Source organism: Lycorma delicatula, chromosome 4 (genome assembly GCF_047948215.1).
Source record: "Lycorma delicatula isolate Av1 chromosome 4, ASM4794821v1, whole genome shotgun sequence".
Lineage (NCBI taxonomy): Eukaryota > Metazoa > Arthropoda > Insecta > Hemiptera > Fulgoridae > Lycorma > Lycorma delicatula.
Genome location: NC_134458.1, coordinates 9,191,067 through 9,210,251, shown reverse-complemented (window position 1 = coordinate 9,210,251; position 19,185 = coordinate 9,191,067). Strand labels below are relative to the sequence as shown.

The 19,185-nt window shown below is 30.7% G+C and overlaps 1 protein-coding gene across 2 annotated transcripts in view; it reads left to right on the top strand.

The window, feature by feature from the left end:
- lbk (leucine-rich repeats and immunoglobulin-like domains protein lambik) overlaps window positions 1-19,185 on the top strand; it is a 92,637-nt gene that overhangs the window by 18,064 nt on the left and 55,388 nt on the right. For both annotated transcript variants that reach the window (XM_075362271.1, XM_075362272.1), the window contains exons 5-9: window positions 4,758-4,901; window positions 7,158-7,301; window positions 14,749-14,913; window positions 15,240-15,383; window positions 17,188-17,576. In XM_075362271.1, the coding sequence (XP_075218386.1) occupies window positions 4,758-4,901; window positions 7,158-7,301; window positions 14,749-14,913; window positions 15,240-15,383; window positions 17,188-17,576 (986 nt within the window). The remainder of the gene's footprint in view (window positions 1-4,757; window positions 4,902-7,157; window positions 7,302-14,748; window positions 14,914-15,239; window positions 15,384-17,187; window positions 17,577-19,185) is intronic.

Genomic DNA, 19,185 nt, shown 5'->3' with positions numbered 1-19,185 from the left:
CAACCACCCCCTCCAGGATGTTGTCTGCTACTTGCCATTTTTCAAAATCTTCCCTTACATCACCTCGTGTACTGGAGGATATGATTGAGAAACCGCCTGATCCCAGGGCATCAGTTTTTTAAAATCAAAAAAGAAAAACCGTATCGCCTACAACTAATTTTTTTGATATATTTATCTGTATTTCTGTATCTATAACTATTTATGAGCATTATTCAGAGGAACATTAGAGCTCTTTGGTCCCATATTGAAGATGTTAGAGTATTGATGCGCGCACATGAACCGTTAATAATGTGCTTCCAAGAAATGCATCTACTACAACAAAATGCAGTAACACTCGCTGGCTATTTCTGTAGGAGATACGACTGTCTTGTAGACAGTAGAGGAGTGATGGAGTTGATATTTTCATGTTGAATGAGGTGTCTGCTACAAGGATATCACTAGCTACCCTCATTTTTGTTGTTGCTGTAAAAATCTCTCTCCCCTTTAAATTGCATATCTGCAGTTTCTGCCTCTCACTGAACTCTTAGTTCAACGCTCTAGGCACATCAAATTTCCTCACACAGATTCTGGAGACTTTAATGTCCACTGAATTTCATGTGGGCTCATCTTTCTGTTCCTCTTGAGGAAGTATGAGAAACTGAGTGAGACAAGACTTAGATCTCTGCCTACTGAATGATGGATCATACACATTCATATCCTTATCATTTCATATACTGTCCAACATTAACCTCTCCTTATGCTCACTGAGTTTACTCCCTTGTCTTAATTAGTTTGTTTGTGACAACTTTTACAGCATTGACCACAGGCTAATTATTATTGCTTTTGGAGTTGACCACGAGGTGAACAATAGGCCACGGAAATGGATTGTTGCAAAAGCTGATTGGAATGATTACCATCAAGCCTTCCCAACTCAGTATGACTGACGATGGTGCAGCAACTTACCTCTTTTACATCCCTGATACTTGAGAATGTTAATAGATATATCCCACAAACATCTGGAAACCCTAGACATCCATCCATTTCTTAGTGGATTGATGACTGCCAAAATGTTATTAGGAAACCACGGCAGGCACTGCACAGATTTAACCGCAGGCCTACAAATAAACATTTTAATTTTTATCGAAAGGTTAGAATGGTATGCCGTTGGGTAGTCTTGGATACTAAGAAGAAGTCATAGATGAAATATGTAAACACCATTTCACGTACTACTCCTACATCTACTGTGTGGAAGAAGCTTTATGCAATTTGCAGATTACTGAAGCAGTCCATTCTCAGGCTCATTTATGAAGGAGAACTTTCATTATCTTTTGCAGTGGCAACTACCTTAGCAGATTCTTTCTGCCTGGTATCTCTCACTTCATCATACACTAACAAATTTCAGAGGTACAAGATAAAGATGGAAGTGTTATCGTTAAATGTTGGTGATTCGGTTGGTGAAGTAAATGCTGCATTTACATTAATGAGTTGTCACACACACTTGAAAACTCAAGTGACACCTCCCCTGTGGACCTGACACATTCGTCTCAGTTTGCTCTCGCACCTTCCCAATTCGATGCTATGACACCTACTGTATATTTATAATGGATTATTCACCGCACAAGTCTTCCCGCCAGTCTGATCAGAAGCTATTGTCGTACCACTACTTAAATCTGATGAAGGCAAAGCATGCCCCTCAAGTTACCACCCTACCTCCTTGACAAGTGTTTTATGCAAAGTGATGAAGAGAATGGTGAACCACAGGCTTACATGATACATAGAGAGCCATGGCCTTTTATCTCCACAACAGTGTGGTTTCTGCCAAGAAAGACCTTCCATTGACCATTTAGTGTCACTGGAAGCAGCTATTCAAAACGCTTCCCTACTCTGCCAGCGCCTCATTGCTATCTTGTTTGATATCAGCAAGGCGTATAACATGGCCTGGCAATGTGGTATTCTAAACACTCTTAAAGAATGGGAAGTCAAGGGCAATATGCTTGCATTTATTAGGGGTTTTTTAAATGACCGAACTTTCCATGTTTGTGTTGGAGACTTTATTGGGTAACATCACCTTGGAGAATGAATGCCTCAAGGAGGTTTATTAAGTGCCACCTTGTTTGCTATAGCCACCAACAGTATTGCTGAATGTGTACAGCTACCTGTTTCATGTTCTTTATCTGTTATTTATATTGTGTCTCATTCAACTGCCACAGCGGAGAGACTACTACAGAACATTATATCTCACCTTGAAGCTTGGTCCAAGGTTACTGGCTTCACCTTTCACCTGAGAAAACAAAAAGGTGTAGTCTTTTCTCGCCTGTGAGACCCTTTTATACCATAAATCTTTCTAACAGAGTTAATTTCTATCTCTCCTGATAAGTTTTTAGGTTTATTTTTTGACAGCTATTTTACATGGTTCATACACATCAAACAATTAAAAACAAAATGTTCCAAACTTCTTGATATGCTGCAAGACTTTAGGAACACCAGTTGGGGAGCCAATTGGTCATGTATGTTGCGATTTTATTATTCCTTAGTTCGTTCCTGTTTAGATTATGGTTGTGTCGCCTACTCTTCAGCGCATCAACAACAGCGCTGAAGATATTAAATACTGTACCTCATGCTTCTCGTCGTCTTGCTAAAGGTCCCTGTTACTTGCATACTTTTTGAGTGTGATGAACCATCACTTAGGGATAAATGTGACCAACTTCTAGCATTTTACTTTGCCTGTCTTAGAGGGCAGCCAAATCACCTGGCTTTTAATGCTTCCTTACGAATCTTAATCAAAGTTATAAAGACCATCCACTCTATACTGCACCTATGGGTGTTCATGCCCAGCGTTTACTACACCTTTTAAATGTTGACTTACCTTCTGTTTTTCCAACATATCCTTCGTGGAGAATCAACCTTATAAATTTTATTTTTGACCTTACCATATACAATGAAGAATCAACACCACCTATCGTCTTTCAGCAAATGTTTCACCATATTGTCTCCAAGATATATCCAGACACAATTGTATACGCAGGTGGATTGAAACAGAATGATAACATTGGATACGCATTTGTTAATAGCAGAACCTATATGTTTGGTCTACCTAATATTACAAGTGTATTTACTGCTGAACTGTACGCTATCAATAACGCTTTGAATATCATTAACCCAAAATACCGTCATATCCTTATCTGCAGCGACTCATATAGTGTACTCCAAGCTTTAGAAGATTTGTACTTTAGACATCCTTTGTCACAAAAATCTATAATGCAATCACTGAGTTGAAGCATCGCAACACAAGTGATTTTCTGTTGGATCCCTAGCCATGTGGGAATTGTAGGCAATGAAGTGCAGATTCCGCTGCTAAAGACGCATGTAGTCAAACATCCTTCACCACTCATGTTACTACATGCGATTTTATTAATTGTGTAAAACACACTCTTTGAGCAAAGTGGCAAGGTGACTGGACTGCTACAATTGATAATAAACTCTGGGACATTAATTTTCTGACAAATATAATAATGTACTGTTTCTAAACAAAATTTGAATTTAAATTTTCTTAGCATACCACTGATGGTATTTTATATAAACTATAAAAACAATAAAGGTTCAACTTACCAACAATAGTGTTGTTGGAAATTTGAATTTTTCTAACTTTTCTTTGTTTTATTCAACTATCTTACACCATTTTGTTCATAATTAAATTCTCTACTAGTGTTGTTTTAAAAGTTTTGTATGTTTATTACCCATTTAACAATGTTATTGTATGTCAGACATAAAAGGCAGGGTGTTTTTACCTCAATATATTGGTTTTCACTCAGATATCTCAAAAACCACTGCAGATACGGTCCTGGGACCTTTTTATTCAATTTTCAAGTAAAAACCATAAGAAATTACCAATTCTGCCCCTTAACATCCTAAAAATTTCAGTACTACTTCATTTTTCCAGGGTAGCTGAAATCCAAGCAAAATCTTTCACTAGCTGTAACTTGCAAACGAAGCTTTTTAGTTTATATGAACTTTTTCCATTATTTTCACAAGTAGAATGGTTATGAAAATCCCAGGAGAACTTTGTGATACACCTGTATAGAAGAATGTACTTCCACACCAATGAAACCACCCTACAGCTTCTAAAAACTATAGTTACAGTATTAGAAAAGTAAAGCTATTAAATTCCTACCACCAAAGAGTTAAAATGACAAAAAACTTGTTATAAACCTGTCTATAGCAACCGTAACAAACCCATATTATTGCATTTCAGTTTGCCCAAGGTATCGGATTAATTGTTAAAAAAAGTATTATTTTTATGTAACATCATAAAAAGAGCTGACAAACTGGGTAATCAAGATCAGTTTAAATTCCCATCAGGGAACACCAAAGAATCATTTCCTTACATCAGAAAGTTCATTATATATTGTTAGTTCTATGCATAAAGATTTATTTCAGGATGTTCACTGTATTAAACAGGATTTATACAGACTCACAATAATGTTTCAACAGAAAATAGAAAAATTGGATAAAAGCTGAAAACCTAATATTATGTCAACATAAGTGCAATTCATAGAACATACCCGTATTGTTTCACTGAGACTAGTGGGAGATTAATGTATATCTTATTTTATTATAAAAGGGTATGCATTATTTTATTAAACATTAAAATGTTTGTTCAGAATTTTTTTTTTTATTTTCCTGTATATTATGAAATGTACAATGAATCCATTCAAAAGTGTTTGCTTATTATTTTATGAACATTTTCTTATTAATTTGTTTTGTTTTTTATTTTTCAGAAATCTTAATAATAACAATATAGCAAAAATAGAAAATGGAAGTTTGAACGGACTAGTATCATTAAATGATTTGAAATTAAATAGAAATAATTTGACAGCTTTAAATAAAGATACTTTTACTAATGTTACTAATCTTAAAATTTTGTAAGTACTTTGTGAACTTTAGAAATGATATTTGGTCATTTTGTTTTTGTTGTGAATAATGAAGTCTTTTGATTTATGTAGTCTGATAAACCACTGTACACAAGTTTTTTCACCATTAATTTGGTGTATTTCTCCATTCCTTTTAATTTCACTGTATTTACTTACTGTGTTAGTCTTGTAACAGTTTTACCTTGCAGAAACAAATTTGTCAATTGAGGATGCCTTAGATTCTTGATTTCTTCCAGCTATCTAGTTTTTTTTTTTTTTTTAATAAAATTCTCACAAGGTTTTTTTCTTATTGGATTCATCGGAAACCTTTATATTTTTAACTTAATAAGGACATTTATATTTTAAAATTGAATTTTTACTGTAACACCGCATTTCAAAAGCCACTTCTGTCTTTTATCTTTTTGGGTTTTCTACTCTCATTTTTCATTGCCATAAAACACTATACTGCATAAAAATATTTTAAAAATCTCTTTTCAGTTCTTAAATCTTTGTTTGATAATTTCTGAATCAAAGTACTTCTTTCTTCTGTTAACTTTATTTTGATAGCTTCTTTACATTGTTTTAAAAGTGTGATTTCACTAAATATTAAAATAAAACTGGTTTCAGTAAATATTTTTTACTTTGGTGTATTTTATCCTCTATCTTAATGTTTCATGTCTTATTAACTAACTTCCTTTTTGTCACATTTCATTACATTTGTTTTACCTTTACTTATGTTTATATTTAATTTTTATTTAGCAATAATCATTCATACCATCAGTATATACCTACTCTTAAATATATTTACTCCTTTTTAAATATTACTAGCTGATATTAATATTTTATTTCATTTTTACTCTACCCAAATTTTTTCTTGAAATTCTTTACTAGACAAACAAGTTGAGAAACTGTACAGATAGACTGCATTCTTGTCTTGCTCCTTTTTGTGCTGAAATTAGCCTTTCTTGGTCTTCAGTGTTCTCACAGCTCCTTAGTGTAAAGATTATAATCTAATAAAATCTCTAGTTCATCAACCATTAAAATGTGAGTCTGTTTTTTTTTTTGTTTTTTTTACTGTAGTTACATAAAAATCAAAAGAGATTACATTGTATTTCACTTTGCCTTACCTCTTTTGGCTCATGTAATTGTTCTTTCACTGATGCATGACAGCTAGTAGTCATGCAGCAAAGCAATGTTGACTAATATTTATTGTGTTTATAATTCTATATCGTTTATAAAATGCCATAAATTGTATCAGACTAATATAAAATTATATTGGTTAAAATAAATATGTACAAACCTACCTAGTAGACTGAAAGTATATCAGATTAGGAGAATACAGTAGACAAGAAAAGACACTTTCAGTGGGTATTTTATTTAAAACTTATAATGTTATGAAATTTACAGAATTTACTTTTGATATCAAAAATTTAGTTTCTGGCCTGGTAATCAATTAAAAAGAGTTCCAATTTAATGTCTCCAACAGTTAAGGAATTAGAATTTTCCAGAAGTCTGGGTTTTGCCATTTTGAATTAACAAAATTGCCTGTTTTTTTTGTTATCTATAACTTATAAGGAGTATTTCTACAAAATTTCATGGTTCTAGCTTAAGCAGTTATGAAGATACAGTAATGATTGTGCAAATCCCCCCTTTTTTTTACCAATTTCTATTCTTTAGTTTTTTATCTCTTCAGTTGTAAATGGTCTGAAATATCTTTATGTTATTCAAAAATCAGTGATTCATTTTGCTGACATTCTATTTGTGCAGTTTTATTTATTAAAGATAGTTCAAAAATAATAATAAAACAGTGAATTGTATATTATTATGCAGTTTGACTTTTATAAACACTGAATATAGCATTTGCTGTCTTTATGTCTGGTAATTTAATTGTGTTTTTACATATACACTTGAAAAAATACACATAGTACAAAAGAAAAAGATTCAAATAATATTAATTTAAGAATTAAAAACACTTTATTAATACATTTTTTAATTTAAATTTACAAAAAAAGTGCAGATTAACAAAAATAAACCAATGAAATGGTAAGTCCATGAATAAGTCAAATTAAATTTTTCTTAATTTGTTTTTCTCTGTTATTACTTTTGTGTAGAGTATATTTCTTCTTTAAATCTATTTATGTACAATATAAGAAGAACAAGAAAAACAAAAATAAAAGAAAGAAGAAATCTAAATTTAAAAATGTTAGTTATTCATCTCTGCTAATCTTCACCAATGGAAAATTTTTCATTGTAATGTTTTTGTTTCAGAGAATTAAGTCGTAACCATTTGACTGTAATTATAGGTTTAGCTTTCACAGGACTTAAGAGTTTGACTGTTTTAAAAATACGATACAATAATATTAGTTTGCTTCAGGATGGTGCATTCTGGGGGCTAAACAATTTGCTGACATTGTAAGTTATTATCCTAGTTTCAAATTACTTTTGTTGAGATGAATTTTGCATATGTATCAATCATTTATTTATTCACCTTACTTTTTGTCTTATGTTTGTTTTGATGGTATTTCGTAGTATCACTCATAGAGAGAGAAAGAGTGAGACACAGCTAAAAAATGTTAACACCTGTTATAAGAGATTATTTATTAACCCTAGCAATTACAGACCCAGTTACAGTTGCTTTGAGGTTTCTGTTTTAATATAGTTAATAATTATATATTTAGTTGTTCCCAGTTGAATTGATTGTTCTTGTCCCTGGGAGTAGCCTCCTAAACTTGAAGGATTTGAACTTAAGATAAAATTCCTTTGACAGAAGTCAAATTTTATAAATTAATTACTATAACCTGCCAAAACTAATTATTGATGGCTGCAGTTTCCTTATATCCTGTTGACATTGTAATGGCTAATGACCATATAACCATAAATGCTAGTTAATGAAGAAGAAATTTATTAAAAAATGTTTGTTCAACTTATTTTTTTTTATGTTAGTTGCTTTTAAAAATATATTTTTTATTATGATAATGCTTCATCATGATGATTTATAATGGGTACTTTGTAATTGATTTGAGATTGATTTGACCTGAGATGTAAGACATTGGTCATGTATCAATGTGTTTGAACAATGTGCTGAAGTATTTTATTATAACAATTTTTATTTGACTACATTTTTTCTTTAATAAATGGTATAATATTTCATTTTTTAAATAAATTTATAAAATTATATAAGTGGGAATTAATATTCAAATTCTGCCATCATGTGTAAAAAAAAAATAATAATGCATTTTTCATGTAGTATTTTTTAAAACAGTATCGTAAATCTCTAAAATTTATTATTTAGATAATAAGATTATATTAGAGCTGTGGGAAAATTTTTTTTTGTTTTATACAGGTGTCATACGAGAAACTTTCAGGACATGTTCTGCTTGTGAAAATAATGAAAAAAGTTCATCTAAACATACGTCTAGAAACACTTAGTTTTTGAGTTATGGCTAGCAAAACATTATGCCTGGATTTCAGCTCTTCTAATAAAAAGAAGCCCCACTATAATTTTTGGGGCCAGAATTAAGGAGTAAAGTTGGTAGTTTCTTATGTAATTTGAGCTGGGAAATAGGATAAAACAGGTCCTAGCACTGTTACTTTAGTAATTTTTAAGATATTCTATGTAAAAAACAAAATTTGGTGTCATAAAACAAGGTTTTTTTAGGTTTGTAGTACAGTAGCTTTGTTAAATGACTAATAAATCTGGAAGATTTGGTAACAAAACTTGTAGAAAATTTAATTTTGAGGAAAATAATGAAAATACAGCCAATAAAAATGTTTAAAAATTGGTTTTTTTATTGAAGCAAAACAGACGAAAAATAGATAGATAATCAATCGTATTATTCTTTCTGTACCTAATAAACATTCTTTTTAAAAACAAAAATGCCAATTACTGAAAATAATTTTAAAAGAAACAAAATTTATAAAACAATATTTTAGCTGTGCATATTCAATAATTTACACAGGTAAAATGAAATGATAAAAAACTGAATTGAAATGTTTGTTACTTTTTTTTTGTCTTCAGTCATTTAACTGGTTTGATGCAGCTCTCTAAGATTCCCTGTCTGGTGCTAGTTGTTTCATTTCAGTTATACCCCCTACATCCCTAACAATTTGTTTTACATATTCCAAATGTTGCCTGCCTGCACAATTTTTTCCTTCTACCTGTCCCTCCAATATTAAAGCGACTATTCCGGGATGCCTTAACATGTGACCTATAAGTCTGTCTCTTCTTTTAACTATATTTTTCCAAATGGTTCTTTCTTCAATTTACTGCAACACCTCTTCATTTTTCACTTTATCCACCCATCTGATTTATAACATTCTCCCGTAGCACCACATTTCAAAAGCTTCTAATAATTTCTTCTCACGTACTCCAATCGTCCAAGTTTCATTTCCATATAAAACTACGCTCCAAACATATACTTTCAAAAATCTTTTCCTGATGTTTAAATTAATTTTTGATATGAACAAATTATATTTCTGGCTGAAGGCTCATTTCGCCTGTGATATACAGCATTTTATATAGCTCCTGCTTCACCCATCTTTAGTAATTTTAGATCCCAAATAACAAAATTCTTATACCTTCATAATCTTTTCTCTTCGTATTTTTACATTCAGTGGTCCATCTTTGTTATTTGTACTACATTTCATTACTTTCGTTTTGTTCTTGTTTATTTTCATGCGGTAGTTCTTGTGTAGGACTTCATCCATGCCGTTCATTGTTTCTTATAAATCTTTTTTACTTTCAGCTAGAATTACTATATCATCAGCAAATCATAGCATCTTTATCTTTTCACCTTGTACTGTTACTCCGAATCTCAATTGTTCTTTAACATCATTAACTGTTAGTTCTATGTAAAGATTAAAAAGTAACGGGGATATGGAACAAACTTGTTAGACTCCCTTTTTTATTACAATTTCTTTCTTATGTTCTTCAATTATTACTGTTGCTGTTTGGTTCCTGTAAATGTTAGCAATTCTTTTTCTATTTGTGTATTTGAACCCTAATTTTTTTTTTAATTCTGAACATTTTATTCCATTCTACATATTGAATGCCTTTTCCAGGTTTATAAATGCAAAGTATGTTATGTATTTGTTTTTCTTTAATCTTCCGTCTACTATTAATCTGAGCACTAAAATTGCTTTCTTGTCCCTATATTTTTTCTGAGACCAAATTGGTCTTATCCCAACACTTCTTCCACTCTAATCTCAATTCTTCTGTACAGAATTCTAGTTAAGATTTTTGATGCATGACTAGTTAAGCTAATTGTTCTGTATTCTTCACATTTATCTGCTCCTGCTTTCTTTGGTATCATGACTATAACACTCTTTTTGAAGTCTGTTGGAACTTCCCCTTTCATCCTCTTCAACTTCCTCTTCTTCCTCTATAACACCATTTTCTAATTCATTTCCTCCGTATTTTTCAGTATATTCCACCCACCTATCGACTTTTCCTTTCATACTATAAATCGGTGTACCATCTTTGTTTAACACATTATTAGATTTTAATTTATGTACCCCAAAATTTTCCTTAACTTTCCTGTATGCTCAGTCTATTTTACCAATGTTCATTTCTCTTCCCACTTCTAAACACTTTTCTTTAATCCACTCTTCTTTTGCTAGTTTGCACTTCCTGATTATAGTATTTCTTAATTGTCGATAGTTCCTTTTACTTTCTTCATCACTAGCATTCTTATATTTTCTACGTTCATCCATCAGCTGCAATATATCCTCTAAAATTCAAGATTTTCTACCAGTTCTCTTTGTTCCGCCTAAGTTCGCTTCTGCTGATTTAAGAATTTCCTTTTTAACATTCTCCCATTCTTCTACATTTTCTACCTTATCTGTTTTACTTAGACCTCTTGTGATGTCCTCCTAAAAAACCTTCTTTACCTCCTCTTCCTCAAGTTTTTCTAAATTCCACCGATTCATCTGACACCTTTTCTTCAGGATTTTCAACCCCAGTCTACATTGAATTATCACTAAATTATGGTTGCTATCAATGTCTGCTCCAGGGTAAGCTTTGCAGTCGACAAGTTGATTTCTAAATCTTTGCCATTTGTTTTCAATAAAAACCTTACAGGAGATGCATACCTGCATTTCTTGAAAACTAACACTAGTTAACACAAAATTTGTATCTAACATGTTACACAACTTTTCTCACTGTAATTTGGGAGCTGATTTCAAATACGCTATTGAAATTGTGTTACCATGTACAGGTTATATGTAAATTGTAAATTTCTGAACAATTTTTATAATAAACTGATTTTGATCAACTACTGGTTACAATTAAGAATAGTTTCTGTATTTTTACTTTTAAACGATATGCATACATACTTAATATGTACACTATATCATGAGAAGTAGACATGTACAAACATGTCTGTATATCATACAGACATCTTTTGCCTACTTCAGAGCTTAAAATTTTATTCACTTTAGCTTCATTTGTTTATATTATGTGTTGTGTTTCACACAGTGTATTAGTGTTCTGCTTTATTTTCATCAATTTTATTTACAAAAGTAAATTATTTACTTTATAATACAAAAATGATTTTTCTCGTTTTTATTTGCTACAATGGCTTCTGCAGAAGTTTGCAGATCAAACCAGATGTTCAAATCATCCAGACAATTTTTGTTGTCTGTAGTAAATTTACACCTAAATCTCAAAGAAAGACTATTTCTGAATTGATAAAAACAGTTTATAAATTTTATTTTGATTGTGCGCTCTGGGATCAAGATAAAATCTGGGTGCCTCATGTTATTTGCTAATCGTGCTCAGTAACTAACTGAATGGTTAAAGGGGAAACGATAAACCATGCCATTTGCTGTACCGATGGTTTGGCTTGAGCCTTAGGACCTCTTCACTGACTGACACTTTTGTATGACAAATATATTTGGATTTTTATTCAAAAGTAGAAAGTTCATAAAATATGCAGATGTATTCTCAGCTCTAAAGTCAGTACTACATGGAGAGTAATTACCTGTACATGTACCACCATCTAACCTGACATTGCTAAAACAATCTAAAAATGAAGCAGATAAAGTAGAGCATATTGAAGAATTTCTTCCTGTATATGATGAGAAATCTCATTTAATTCAACAACATGAACTTAATGATTTAGTTCGCAATTTAAACTTATCAAAGCAGCAAGCTGAACTTTCAGATTCTAACTGCAACAGTGGAATCTTTTAGCAGAAAAAATAAAAGTTACTTCGTTTAGAGCATGAAGTAAAACTCTTTCAACTTATTTTCTATGAACAATTCATTCTGGGTTTGTAATGATGTCAGTGGCCTGATGAATTCAGAGTATTCCTGAATAATGACATCTTTTTATTGACTCTTCTAAAGCTAGTATGAAATCAGTTTTATTGCATAGTAGTAACAAACAGCCATCCATTCCATTAGCTCATGCAGTCGACATGAAAGAAATGTATGAAACTATAGCATCAATATTAGAAGCAATAAAATACAAAGAGCATCTGTGGCAAGTTTGCAGTGATCTAAAAGTTGCATTACTTCTTGGTTTACAAGGTGAGTTTACAAAATATTGTTGTTTTCTTTGTCTTTGGGATAATCGTAATACAAAAAGTCATTATCAAGTAAAGAACTGGCCATTGTGGCAGAACTTTGGGGCCGGTAAAAAAAAGTAAGGCATTTATTATAAATTGAAAGTGATAAAATCATAATATCACCACTACACATAAAACTCAGACTCATGAAAATTTTTGTAAAGGCAGTAGACAGAGATGGACTAAAATTGAATCATTTAAGAATAAGTTTTCCTAAATTGAGTGATGGTAAGCTGCAGGATATATTTATTGGCCCACAAGTCAAGAAACTGCTTAAGGATTATAACTTTTGACGATTAACTTGGCAAATGTGAACTAGCTGCATGGAAGTCCTTCAAAAATGTTGTTGGTAGTTTTTTAGGCAACAGAAAAAATGAAAATATGTTTTTTTTTGTTAGTAAGCTGTTAGAAAACTACAAACATTTAGGATGTAGGATGTCATTAAAAATTCATTTCCTACACTTCCACCTAGATTTTTTCCTGAAAATTTGGGCTCTGTCAGCAATGAGCAAGGAGAACGTTTCCGTGAGGATATTCTAATCATGGAGCATTGGTACCAAGGAAGATGGAATCCTGGAATGATGGGTAACTATTATTGGTTTAGAGAAACTGATCAAATATCGTACAAGCAAAAAATACTGTCAACGTATTTTAAAAATTAAAGGTAAGACAATTCCATGATTTAAACTTTAAAAGACTGTTATTTTAAAGGCATCTCCAGCAATTTAGATTCTTAGGGACTGTTATTTTAAAATTGAAAAAAATGTATTTCAATTTATCTATGTTTGAATAAATAAAAATTCAACTGATTTAACCAAATTTTAAATAAATGCACATAAATAATAATTTTTTTTAAAATATTGATCACAGTGATTAAGCATTTATTGGTAAATAAATGCCACCTATTTCTTTAGTAGCTAGAAATCATTTCAATGCTAATTTCTTAAACTGAATTTGATGTGGTGGACCAATTGATTGGCTACCATAATCAACTGACTTTACACCACTAGATTATTTCATTTGGCCGTATGAAAAAGATAGTACATCAACAAAAAGTTAATACTTAAGAATTACTCATTAAAATACCATTGAATTTATATGAAATGATTCTTAGACAATACAGAAAGCCACCAGAATTTGTTACATCGGGTAGAGTACTGTTTACATTGTGAAGGAGGGAATTTCAAACAATTACTATAACTCTGAGGTTTGTTATTGTGTTACCATTTATCATTTCATATATTTTATTTTTTTGTTTTGCCATATTACGAATAATGTTCATTAGGTCAGAATAATATGATTTTCTGTCTTATTTTTCATCTGTTTTGCTTCAATAAAAAGACAATTTTTAAAAGTTTTTATTTACTTTTTATTAGCTGTATTTACATTAATTTCCTCAGAATTAAATTCTCTACAAGTTTTGTTGCTAAATCTTTCACATTTATTAGTCATTTAACAATGATATTACACTGCAAACCTAAAAAAACTATTTTTTTGACACCAAATTTTGTGTTTTACATCAGATATCTTAAAAATTACTGGAGTTACAGTTCTAGGACCTGTTTTATCCTATTTCCCAGCTCAAATTACATAATAAACCACCAACTTAATTTGGGTCCTAAAACTTACAGTAGTGCTTCTTATATTAGAAGAGCTGGAGTCTGGGTGAAGTGTTTCACTAGCTGTAATTTGAAAACAAAGCATTTCCAGACTGTGTTTATATGAACATTCTTCATTATTTTCACCAGCAGAACATATCCTGAAAGTTTCTTTGTAGGATATCCTGTATATTATTAAAAAAAAATATAAGCAGATTGTTTTACTTAATGTAGGCTAGCTTCATTCTTTTACAACTTGTTTGGACTGAAATGTTTTCTTTGTTATTGGCTGTAGTAATGTTTTATTGTTTGTGAACTTAATATTTCAACATTATTTCTGTTTTTATTGTATATATGCATGTGAGAGAGAGAGAGAGAGAGAGAAAGATAGTGACTGTTTTACCAAGTAATGAATAAGTTTAGTAAGGATTAGAGCCGTAAATAAAAACAACATTCCAGACCAAACTACAACCAAAATGATTAAATTTTTTAATTTTATTTATATTGTTTGAAAGAAAAATCTCTTCATAACAGTTCATTTTATAAATTTAAAGTGTGAAGATAATTTTGGTTTATTTGTTAAATTAATTTTTGGTGTTATTAAATGAGAATCTTATGAATTTGAAAGCATAAAATTGTGATATTTTGTAAAATATATTTTGTTATTATATTATGACTGTTATTGTTCTTAGGCAGCTAGATGACAATAAGATAACTGAAGTATCTAAAGGTTGGTTATACGGATTAGAGTCACTTCATCGTCTTAGTCTTAGTCATAATTTAATCAGAAAAATCAACAGGAATCAGGAGAATCAAGAGGAAGGAGGATGGGAATTTTGCATGCATTTAGTAGAGTTGTAAGTTTAATATTGTATGTAATATATCCATTTAATTATTATTAAAATAATATAAGCACATTAATTTCAAGTCACTGTCAAGAAATATTTTTCTTATTTCAGGTGTTTAAGGTGTAAAGAAATTCAAATTAGTTTAGAATGAGAATGTTTTGCTATTGCTTACCTTTACATCAAAATATACCTTTTAAATATACCTTTTATATATAATTTTAAATATACCTTTTATATATAAATTGCCTATTTAAGAAAACTTTATTGAAATCAGTTTAATTCAGATAGATGAATACACATCTCATATTTTTGTTAATTTGATAATTAAATTGCAGGAATCTTTCATTTAATGAATTACATGAAATCGAAGTAGACACATTGAAGCATTTATCAAAATTACAGCATTTGGAATTAAATGATAATTTTATATCAAGTATCGCTGAAGGAGCCTTCAATCATACTTCATCTCTTAAAGTACTGTGAGTATTAGAACTTGTGGCATCCTGTCTTTTTTTACCATAGAATGTATGTAGTTGATAAATTTAAATTTATTGTGCAGAACTTTTTTTTTTTGATTTTAAGCACCATTATATAAAAAAAATAAAATATTAACTCTTTTATAATTAGGCCCTTTTTCCTAATACTGCTTTTTAAACTGGCAGAGGTTAATATTTTGTAGCAATTAAAAAAAATTCATGATAATTCAATTTTTCTGGTAAAGTAATGATTTTGATATTGCTTTGATCAGGCTTGCTTTACTATATTATTGTTATGGGAATTTCACTAGCTGGATGAGAGTTAGGACTAATACACTAAGTATTTGTTTCTTTCTTTATTGTCATGTGTCAAATATAATAACTACATTGGTTTATATGACCGATTTAAAATTTATAGGTGATAAGATTTAAGTATTAAATCTCAACTATTAATCAGCAATGGAATCTCCAGACTTTTACAAATTTTTATGTTTATACTAACAAACAGAAAAGTGATTAACTTTTAAAGTAAAACATTAAAATGAGCACCAATTTTTTCTTGTAATATTATGGATTTCAGGAAGGTTTGTTTGTATTTTATCTTTAAATTGAATTAGAGCGATTACACAAAATTTGAAGACAAATATCTTCAAAGTACAAAGGAAAAAATTCCATGCAGACACTTTTTTGTAATATTTGTTGATTTCATGAAGATTACTATAGATTATGTGATAAACAACCATATTTTGACTTACCTGGCTTGCATACCACAGTTAGACTGAATGCAACATGTCTTAGATCACCTGTTGTGTTCTTTTTTAGTGCATAGAATATAGTTTCACTCCTTTTTTATAGGTAATTTTTTTAATACTAGATAAGACAGACCTAACTGTACATCTTTGAAAGATTGCTGTTCATTGTAGAATTCTTCCATGATAGGAGAAAGGAAATTGAGGTTTCTTTCCATTGACTACTGTATATGCATTTTACAACATTGTGCTAGTGACTCAAGAAACCTAATTATTTCCTAGTTTCCATGGTTTTACTTTTGTCCAGACATAAATATTACATCACATCAGTTGTATTTATTTTATTCTGTTCATGTATGCAGAATGGATAAATACCTAAAAATTTAAAATTTTAAAAATCAATTGTACTTGTTAAACCAGTTGAAAAAATGTTACCTTTTTTCTGGCCTAGTTTTTGCTCTAGGTTAAGTTTCTTCAGAGACTGTACAGTGTCTTTGAAATATTTAATTTCATGTTGTCTAAGTGTGTTTAAATCTTCCTTATTTAGTTCTGTGCCTGAAATTTCATATTCTGTTGAAAAGCAGTGTACATATTCTGTGCACTTTTTTAAGTAGGTTATTTGCACTGTCAATAGCTATAAGTTTATTTATAATAACTGCTATTTCTTCATTAAGAATAGCATAACATCAGTTTGATTTTAATTTTACCTAACGAGTTTATCAGAATATTAATCTATGATTCAGCCAGATTGCAATTAATATTAAGTTAGCAATAAGGTAATATTGATATATATAATAATATGAGTTCATTAACATTAACTGGTCAAGATAGGTTTATTACATTATTTGACAGTTTATTAATAGTTAGAGTATTTAGTTAGCACATTTAATCTGTAGTTAATACATAGGCATGTGTTTCCACCTTTGACACGCTTGTAAACAATCAAACTGCCTTACTGATGAGTCATCTAAAATATTTAAAGGAATATTAAGTTTATTCTGTAAGGATTTAGTTTTTATTTTGTTTTCTTTAAGTTATGCATTTGTTTTATTTTACAGAGAGTTAAATAATAACAATATTTCATGGACATTTGAAGATACAAATGGTGTGTTTGTGGGCTTAAAACGATTAACAAAATTGGGTTTAGCAGGTAACATGATTACATCTATACCACCAAAAGCTTTTCTCGGATTGGAAAATCTGGTGGAATTAAACCTTAAAGGTAATGGGATATTAACCCTTCAAGAAAATGCATTCTTATCACTGCCCAAATTAAACATCATCCATATGAATACAACTAATCTTCTTTGCGATTGTAGATTGGCTTGGTTTCCAGATTGGCTACAACAGTTTTCTAAAGTGAATACACTTCAAGTATCATGTGGCCATCCTAGTTTACTAAAAGGGAAGCAAATTACTGATATACCTCTAGAAGATTTCTTTTGCTGTAAGTATTATGTATGTCTTTAGCTGTCATTTTAAATATGTATATATTAACATATACACTACTGAATAAGATATTAGTATTTGTCTTCTGTGCTGAAATATTGCTTTTATATTGTTTTATTTTTTTTCGGATAACACCAGAATATTTCTGTATAATTTTTGCAATAAAAGTTAAGCGTGGGAAAATATACCTAGGATAGTTAATATATGGCATATAAAATGTTATATTCATGTTTACTTCACTGTAACCACATCTGCTGTTCATAGTTCTCCTTTAACAGGATTTACTTTTTGAAAAAAAAATATATGTATATAAAACATATATTTTATAACATTTTATATAATTAAACAGAAATGAACACAAAAAAATAAAATGTTTCACTTTAAATTCGAAGCTTTCTCAAATATAACTTAAAACATAACCTACTTAATCAATATATATACCAGGTGTCTAAATATGAAACCGGAATTTGCTCACAGATGGCCCTAGCTGTCAATGTAATTACCATCAAACTGTATCATTGGCGCCATTTTCTTTCCTTGACAGCTGACAAAGATTTTCAACTCACAACAATACAAGTTTCATACAACAGCATAGTTTTAACTAGCGTTAAATATGTCGAGTTTTGTACCTACAAACTATGATTTGCAGACAGCATTGATTTTCTGTTACCATTTAAAGAAAACTGCTGCAGAATCGCATTGAATGCTTGTCAAAGCTTACGATGAGCATACTCTTGGTGAATCACAGTTCTTTGAGTAATTTTTTTTTAAAAATTCAAAAGTGGCTATTTTGACGTGAGAAACGAAGAATGTGGAAGACACAGAAAACATTTGAAGATAGCGAATTGCAAGCACTGTTGGGTGAGGATGATGCTCAAATATAAAAACAACTCGCAGATCAATTAAATATAACACAAGAAGCTGTCTTCATATGTTTGAAAGCCATGGGAAAGACCAGAAGATGGGAAAATGGGTTCCACGTGAACTGAATGAAAGACAGCCAGAAAACTGAAAAACCACTTGTGAAATGCTGTTCTCCAGGTACAAAAGAAAGTCATTTTTACATCGAATTGTGATAGTTGATGAAAAGTGGATGTATTTTGAGAATCGTAAACGTAAAAGATCATGGGTAATTCCAAGCAAACCATTGACGTCGATTTCAAGGCCAAATCGCTATGGATAGAAGACAATTCTCTGTGTTTGATGGGATCAGAAGGGTGTGATCTATTATGAGCTGCTAAAACCTGGCAAAACCATTAATGCTGAACGCTACCAACAACAAATGATCGATTTGAATTGAGTATTGCGTGAAAATGATTAGAATATCAAAAAAGGCAACACAAAGTGAATTTGCTTCATGATAATGCACCATCACACACAGAAAAACCAGTCAAGGAAATGATTAAGGCATTCAACTGGGAAATACTTTCGCATGCGGCTTACTCAACAGACTTTGCTCCATCTGACTACTATTTATTTGCATCGATGGAACACACTTGCCGAGCAGCACTTCACTTCTTATGAAATTGTACAAAAATGGCTCGATGACTGGTTTGCCTCAAAAGATCAACAGTTTTTTTGGCGTGGCATTCATAAATTGTCAGAAA